The sequence below is a fragment of the Frankliniella occidentalis genome, unplaced genomic scaffold (assembly GCF_000697945.3).
Source record: "Frankliniella occidentalis isolate FOCC.00 unplaced genomic scaffold, Focc_3.1 Scaffold119, whole genome shotgun sequence".
Classification (NCBI taxonomy): domain Eukaryota; kingdom Metazoa; phylum Arthropoda; class Insecta; order Thysanoptera; family Thripidae; genus Frankliniella; species Frankliniella occidentalis.
The window spans coordinates 425,671-434,168 of record NW_026267247.1 but is presented as its reverse complement, the minus strand read 5'-3'; the positions used below and the strand labels follow the sequence as shown (position 1 = coordinate 434,168).

At 43.1% G+C, this 8,498-nt stretch overlaps 1 protein-coding gene across 2 annotated transcripts in view; it reads right to left on the bottom strand.

The window, feature by feature from the left end:
• Nucleotides 1-1,474: 1,474 nt before the first annotated feature.
• Nucleotides 1,475-8,498, bottom strand: part of LOC113214952 (uncharacterized) — a 32,325-nt gene continuing 25,301 nt past the window's right edge. For both annotated transcript variants that reach the window (XM_026434482.2, XM_052270360.1), the window contains 4 exons: nucleotides 7,368-7,549; nucleotides 6,156-6,277; nucleotides 3,608-3,775; nucleotides 1,475-1,822 (listed from right to left, as the gene is read on the bottom strand). In XM_026434482.2, coding sequence (XP_026290267.1) covers nucleotides 1,568-1,822; nucleotides 3,608-3,775; nucleotides 6,156-6,277; nucleotides 7,368-7,549 — 727 coding nt within the window. In that variant the 3' untranslated portion in view covers nucleotides 1,475-1,567. The remainder of the gene's footprint in view (nucleotides 1,823-3,607; nucleotides 3,776-6,155; nucleotides 6,278-7,367; nucleotides 7,550-8,498) is intronic.

The window sequence follows — 8,498 nt, the reverse complement described above, 5'->3', positions numbered from 1 at the left end:
AGAAAAAAAGAGACACAGTAATTGGAAGCGACTCCCCCCCCCCTCAAATCTCTTTCGTTCTAGGAGCAGACAACGGTTGCCTACCTCCAAGGCGGACCCTCATTCGGTATAGTTTTGTTCTGGTTTTTATGTGCATACCCCGTGCATAATGTTAACGCACGGGGCCCTACGTTTATCAACACAATATCAAACGGGAGACGGACAACTCGCCCCATCCAAGTCGCCCCATGGTACAAGTCGCCCCAAGGCTAACTCGCCCCGATTTTGGGGCTGGGGCGAGTCGCAGACTTGTGCCATCTCGCCCCAGTCAAATATTTTTGTCCAATTTCTATTCCATTTGAATATTGCTGAGAATTGTGTCCTTCTCCTTCAAAGCCGAAGTCTTCTCTGGCCCAAATAGAAGTTTGCATTAGCGAAGCGGGAGGTAGCCTATGCTGAGCAACGTTTTATGAGCTTTCGAATGCCGTTCGAGTTTGTATTCAAAACTAATGCCGATTCAGTTAAAATTTGAGATTTACTCAGGCGTTCGTGATAACCTCCGGAGGTGCCTCCGACATTGAGATCGTTCAAACATTAAAACAACTTACCTCTGGTACAAAATGTCAAGAGTCCGTGTTGGCAGAGGTTATGGTCCACCGTAATATGCAATAATATGTGCACAAACTGACAACCAGCAACGATAAATAACTAAATATAAACTTCTGTCACTGACGCTGTTGTTGCAATCCAGCAGAAGCGCACCGACGGTATGAGAAATCGAGCTCATAAAACGTTGCTCAGCATTGGCTACCTCCTGCTTCGCTGTAAACACTTGGGTATTTTTAAAATGTATATCAAAGTTGCGAAACCAAAATGGCTGCCGGTTTCACATCTCCGAATATTTATAAAATCTAGGCCATACTTCGATCCGACGGGAGGACACCTATCCCAGCCAAAAGCTCGTTTATTAATTTTTTTAGGGCTACACTCGCTTTAAAATGCAGTTGCGCCTATTTCGTGAAAATTTGTTTCGTTTGCGCGCAGGTGGCGTCCCCGGGTGGCCTGCAAGTTCACTAAAATCAAATTTTCTCGATGGAATGAGGTTGGAGGTGGATTTTAGTGGTACCTTTGTAAAGTTTGAACTTTCCCCTTTCGACCGATACTACTGTTGCGGTTGGCCCAAGTATCAAACCATGTTAAAAAGTGAGAAGAAACAGGGAGTGCACGGATCGGCTCACGCGCGGCCGGGGGCGCGCATGGTGGACGGCTGGAGCGCCTCGTTTCTACCCCCTGCCAGAACGGATGCAATATGTTTTCCAAAACCTGGGCAAACAAGATCAAAACTGCATCCGACCTGGATGTGTACGAAAACGTTGCCGTATTAGGAACAAAATTTGGAGTGTAGAACACTTAAACATGTTACAATAGGTGATTTTTAAGCATAGGCCTTGTGAGATTTTACTGAGAAGGTGGATGAAATAAAAGAAAAAACGGGTTCCATTCAATTAGTTTTTAGTTGCAACTCCTGGTTCCAAACTTAGAGAGTTTAACTAGCGTGAAACCAGAGTTGAAAAAATCTGTTTCCTCGCTAGCGTGACAAAGCTGACAAAGCTGCCATCTGCATGTTCATCTTCGCGGCGACGGCCGGGTTCAGACGCTGGGCGCGCTCAAAGTGCCAGCCAGCCTGCTGAGCCTCCCCGTGCATCATGCAGAGTGCGCCGAGCTTGAAGTGGATGAAGGCGCGCTCGCCGAAGACGGACAGCACGCGCAAGTACAGCGCGCGGGAGTACACGAAAGTCTCGGCTGGTGGGATGTGCTTGATCATCGTCATGATGGACGCTACCTACGGAATGGTGAGTAAAGGAGGCAAAATGTTAGGGTCTGGTAGCAAATTGGCAATAGAAGGTTCCGGCTGTGCGCGTTTCGTGAAGAAGTAAGGAATTCGATACCGGAACAAGTACTTAATTTCGCCTATTATTCTTATTTAACAGCGCGGATCGACGTAACTTAACTCCAGTACCTCCCTAGGGACTGTCAAGGTTCATTTGCATTGGTTTTAACCTGTATTTTAGAACTGTTTCCGGTGATTTCCTTAATTCTTCTGTAAACGGGCACTGCCGGAACCGTCTATTAAAAAGAAAAGAGGTGAGAAAAGGTAACGCCGGGTGGCCTGCCTGCATTAACTGTTATTCCAACACTGTGACGTCAGATACACTATAATATGAATTCTGTAACTTTTCTTAGAATATCATATCACATTCGTTAGAACGTGACAGAATTAAAATTGCATCGCTCTGCCCCTCGATCTGCCCTCACGGGCAAAGTCCATGGGGGGCGTACGTTTGTCACGTTACAACCCATGTGACATAGTATTCCATCCAATGTGACACAAGTCAGAGTTAATTGAAATGTGACGTCGCAGTGTTTGAATAATAGTGTATGTATAAAAGTGCCACCAATCCCTTCGTATTAGTCATTCATCATCCACAGGGCAGCGAGGATTCTCGCTTATTAGGAGAGCGAATTAAGCAGGATATTTCCTCGGTCTCCTGGGAACAAGGTTTGATGATAAAGTTCCAATGGAAAACTACATGTTACCCGTCTTGATGCACTCTTGTAATGCCCCTATTATCCTTTTGCATGGAAAAGAGTGCATCAATACACACTTTCTTTATCAAGAAACGTGGTCTTCTGTGAGGGTTTAAAGTTTTCATGTGACTCGTTGTTATGCACACTTATACATATCATACTTGCACGGTAAAAAACAATGTCTGATTAGTTGACGAAAAACCGAAAACTTTGAGAGACTCTCTTGGTTCGAGGAAAACTCACCAGATTTCAAGGCTATGTCCTCAAAAGTTTAAAAACGAGACATTGATTTACCGTGTGTTTCTTCGCTGCCAATCAGCCTGTCACGGTCAAATCAATGTCTCATTTCTTTTAGGGAAAAGAGAAATCGTTGAGGGACTCCCATGGTTTGACGAAATCTCCTAATATTCCGAGGAAGTCTTTTCAAAAAATGTGGAGTTTTTCATTTTTGGAGAAGATTCCTCAAAATCTAAAGCGAAATCGGGGGACTCTTCCTCAAACATAGGAGTTCCTTAAAGTTTTCCCCTTTTCCTCCTTTTTACCATGCTCATTCTTCATCTGAGGAAACCAAGTAAGAAAATAGTTCGTTCTCAGCACTGATGAATCAAGTGTGCAAACTTCGTCATTGCATTCACTGAATGCGATAATTGTAACATATTTTGTTTCAATGATAAATTATTGTAGAATAATGCGTTAAAAGTATTGCACTTAATACAATTACGAGTGTCAATTCAGTGCGATATTTTTTATGGCTCCCCCAGGTGCAATAATGTGTGTGAATCTGGGAATCGCTTTTGGGCTCTCATCGCACATGCAATTGTTTAAAATTAATCGCACTTGAGATAACATTGTGGCGTTCATGCACATGCAAGTGCTTAACACTATGTGACACACTTATATGTGTTTGAATGATTTGAATACTTTTAAATGTTCAACACCAAAGTTGAACAACTGAAAGTGTCCAAAGCTTCATGGCTAACCGAAATGTTGAACACTTCCAAGTTTCAAAGATACTCCACATCCGCTTCTGCTGTTTCACCTGCGTAAGCACCCGAGGATGTTCCGGCCACTTCATCATGGCTTCACTCATAAGTGTCTCCGCTCTCATCTGGTCGACTTTGGATCCCATGTCCGTGAGTGTTCTCGCAAGTCGCACCACAGTATCCGGGTTGTTCCGTAAGCGGTAGGCGTCGGACAGAAGGCCGTACTGAAATAAAATAATAATTAAAAAAAAAAACACCAAGGTACCCAAGAAGCATCCAGTTCGGTTAACGCGCAGCACTGAAAACAATGCGCAGTGCGCAGTTCTATATTGTAAGAGTGGCAAGCTTCTGAAGACGCGGCTAGCATTCAACATTAGCTCTCGCTTACCACTTCCAGCACTGTAATTCTTAATGCAAAGAATTCGTAATTGCAATAAAAGCGATACACATTTTGTTGCAAGGGGAAACAGGCTCCAAAAAATCGTACACCCGAAGTCGAAGTTCATGAACTTCGGCCGAAGTTCAGCCGAAGTTCACTGAAGTTCGCTTTGTAAAATTCGATCGAAGTTCACTGAAATTCGACGAAGTTCAAAATCAAACGTCAACGTTCCTCGAAGTTTAAAATAAAATGCTTAAATTGCCCAAAGTTCAAAATAAATCGTAACAGTTCACTGAAGTTCAAAATAAATTAGTACATATTTAAGGCTGAAATTAGTGATTTTGAGTGATTACTACAACTGAATCCCCAGCTTACTTAAAGCAGATATTTACGTTTTGAATTTCAACGGTTACGGAGTGAGAATTTTGCTTTCATGGCTCTTAGTCAGTTCGAAGTTCAAGAAAATTTGTAGAAGTTTAGCGAAGTTCACCAAAGTTACCGAAGTTCACTAGAGATCACCGAAGTTCACCGAAGTTCGCCGAAGTTCACCGAAGTTCAAGAAAACGTACACCGAAGTTTAAGCCTATTTACCCTTGTTTTGTTGCAATGCTAAATTATTGCAGAAAGATGTGTTAATATTGTCGCTCTTAATGCAAAGACAAATGTCAATTTCGGCCGGTAATTTTGTTATGGCTCCCTCAGGTGCAATTTCACATGGTTCCCACATAATTTTCATTTCCATTTCCCCTGAATTTCGTCTGATGTCCAGACCCTTTCTAGCTAAATTTTTGGTTCCTGGTGAAGTACAGGAGCAAACAAATACCCTCGCATCTAAGCCTTAAAGCGAGCTTGCCGAGCCTTATCGTATAAGAAGCCCGCAAGAGAAGCAAGCGCAAAACATTTTGGGTCAAACATGGTTCCCACATTTTGGCTCCTGGCGTTTTCCAGGACTTTTCCAGGACTTTACAGACTAAATTTTTAAAATTTCCATGACAATTTACAATGAAATATCAGAGACTAGTGAGACTTAACGATAAAGCTGTGAATAATACTTCAGGTGGGATCATCACAAACATATGTGAATTGCCCCATTGTCCCTGGCCTGAGCGAAGCGACCCGGTTTGGACCCGAATCGCAACCGAAAGCGTCGCTTCTGGACCCGACCCGACCCGACCCGATTCTTCCTGACCCGGACCGACCCGAACCGAATTCTCGAATTCTCAACCGGTTTAACCGATTCCTCCCCCACCTCCGGCTGCTACGTTAGCCGCGCGCTGCCATTGGCCCGTTGCCTCGGCTGGCTGCTGGAAGAGGCAGATCTCGGAAGAATCGGTTGAGATGGACCCGGTTGCTGCGCGACGGGACCAGGTGACCCGAAAACAGAAGCGCCAAAATCGGGTCCAGTAGACCCGAATGCTGGTTGCGGTGCGGTGGCGTACGAACCTTATTGCCAGCTATAAGACGCTACTCAAACGCCAAAAAATTCGGATGCAATCGGGTCCGAACCGGGTCGCTGCGCTCAGGCCAGCATTGTCCTATGAGAATGTGAAAATTCTTACTTTGATACCAAATTAAAAATAAACGTATCGTGAAATTCTATAAATTCGATTTTTCCAGGACAGTCCAACCAATTTCCAGGACATTCCAAGACTTTCCAGGACCATATTTTTTTCCAGGACTTTCCAAGACTTTCCAGGTTTTCCAGACTTGTGGGAACCATGTCAAAGCACCCCACCTGGAAGTCGAAATGTGTGTTTGACGATGGCGATATAATGCACTTTGGGGACCGACCAGAACAAATTTCCTTGCCTTTACCCTGACTGTTTTAAATTTCCCTGAGTTTTCCATGGAAAAAACCTGCAGGTTTTCTAGTTTTTTTCCGAGTATAGGTTTGTTACAAAGTAAAATATAGAGCGAAAAAAAGACCAGCGCTATAAGTAGGCAACGATAAACTCCATCATCAGTTCCAAATTACACACATTACGTTGGCAGTTACAGTTTTGTACTTTTACACATGTGGGTTAGAACAGTGGTCAAGATATCGAACCTGCACCCATAAAAGCGTGTTCTTGAGTGCGGTAGTAAATGTATACTCAGCTGATCCGATGACATCATTGTCTTGTCCCAATACAAATTGCATTGGTGCAATGCCCTGCTTGAAATGTTCTTTAGGAATCAGCGTCAAGAACATGCTTTCCTGAGTGAGGATTTAAGTGCATCCCTACCTCCTCAAGAGATGGTGTGCCGAGGCACTTGCGCCGGTCCTGAATGATCCAGCCCAGCAGGTAGCGCCATTTCCCCTCTTCGGGGCTGATCGAAATCGCCTTACGGAACCACTGTTCGCCGTCTGCGAGAACAAGAAGGACAAGGATTACAGGAGACATGTTAACTGTGTTTATGTAGTGGCGCTGACGTCTCTGTGTCAAGTAAATATACCGATTAGATTTGGTCAAATTTGTGCACAAAAATGTGTGGTTTCGTGCACATGCATGCACGAAATTTTTCAAATCAACGCAGAACTTTGCGCAAAAAAAATTTGGTTGTATTACTGAGTACAAATAACACAACTACAAATCAAGTTAGTGTATACACATTACATTTGAAAGGACTTTTATTGTCCATAGAAAGACGCGTTTTTGTGCACATCTCAACCGGATGCACAGATCTGAATCCATTGAGTTACACATTTCCATCCTTTTTCTGAACATTTATTTTTTGTCCATCGTTAAGATGCAAAGTCCTCACTTGCTAGATTCCTATCTGCACCCGGTTCAGATGTGTTCAAAAATGCGTCTTTCTAAGGACATGAAAAGTCCTTTCAGATTAATTAATTAAGGGTGCATGTGTCTTTGGCACTTGATTCAAGCCCAATTTCGACTCAAACCGAGAATGTTGGAGCTTGAATCAAGAAGTACACTTTAAAATGTTAGTGTCACGATGACAACAATAACACGGACCACGGCTAACTTTTAGTACTAGAAACAGGCGGATGTCGGCGTCGGCATGGGTTTTCTTGTCACATCGCCTTTTCCCTTTTTCTGATGACAAGTATACCCGTGCAGACATCACTGTGATAAAATTAGTCATGGTATTGTCGTCATCGTGACAGGAAATTTGACAGTGCAAGTGTGAATTAGGAATTAGTCCGTGCTCCACACTCTAAATGCCATGGGACAATATTCGTCTGCAAGATGCATCTGTGAGCGCATCTTGCAAATTTCGAATCCATAGAAGTGAGAAATTGGTATCTTCCTGGTGGACAAATTTTTACAACATGTAGATAATATCTAAAATGTTGTCACTACAAAAACTTCAAAATTGCATCTTGCAAGATGCGCTCACAGATGCACATGACAATGGACAAAAACTGACCCTGGACATTTAGAGTGTAGCGAACTTGCCGATCAACGCTTTCCTCGATCCTACTGAAAAGTCACCTGGTCCCGCGAGTCGTCCTCGGATGGCGTATACGGCGGCCCGTTGCTTGGCACTGAGACTCCTTAGCGGGGGGATGGCGTCGATGAAGCGGACCAGGTTGTCTAGCTCCGCGACAGACTGGATCAAGATGCGGGTGCACGTCACGGCCCAGGTAGCGTCCAAGACGATCCGCAGCGCCTCCCTGCGAGCATGTTAAGAACTTGACATTGATTCATAAATTGAATTTTACTGTAGTTGAGAAAACTGCCTTTGAGGACACTATATCTGAAAGGACTTTTATTGTCCATAGAAAGGCGCGTTATTGTGCCCATCTCAGCGGGATGCAGATTTGAATCCAGCAAGTGACAAATAAGCATCCTTTTTCTGGACAGTTATTTTTTTGTCCATCCTTAAGATGCAAATACCTCACTTTTGAGATTCCAATCTGCACTCTAAATGTAAAGGGACAATTTTGTCCGTAGATTTGCAACGATTTCGTGCACATCCAGAAAGGATGCAATTTTGTTCCTAAAACTAGACAAATTGTGTGAAACTTCACACAATTTGTCCAATTAAGGGAACAAAATTGCATCCTTTCTGGATGTGCACGAAATCGTTGCAAATCTACGGACAAAATTGTCCCTTGACATTTAGAGTGTGCATCCGGTTGAGATGTGTACAAAAACGCGCCTTTCCATGGACAATAAAAGTCCTTTCAGATTAAGTGTGTGAGAGGCGTGAGGAAATCCTTTTCAATATTTATATTCCAGCCAGCAATTAATTTAAAATATGAATGATTGGTGAGCAGATCAATACTATTTAAGGTACGAAATTTTTCAGTAAGTTGTCTAAAAAAATACTTGAAGAAAGCTTCAAAAGTACTATAACACTCTACACTGGAAATGCAAAAATGGAATGCATTTTCTAGGAAAAATTCACACGTTTACCCCCCTAAGTGTACGAATGGAATGTCGCTCACCTGCAGGTGAGCGACATTCACACACTTGCATTTTCAGTGTATTTGAAACCAATTTCCCCAAAAGATTTGTACGACGATTGTGCTCTTTCATATTACGAACGTAAAGTTTCCTAAAACAAACAAGATTAGAAATTCGATTATTATCGGAGCACAGAGATTCACAACAATTTTT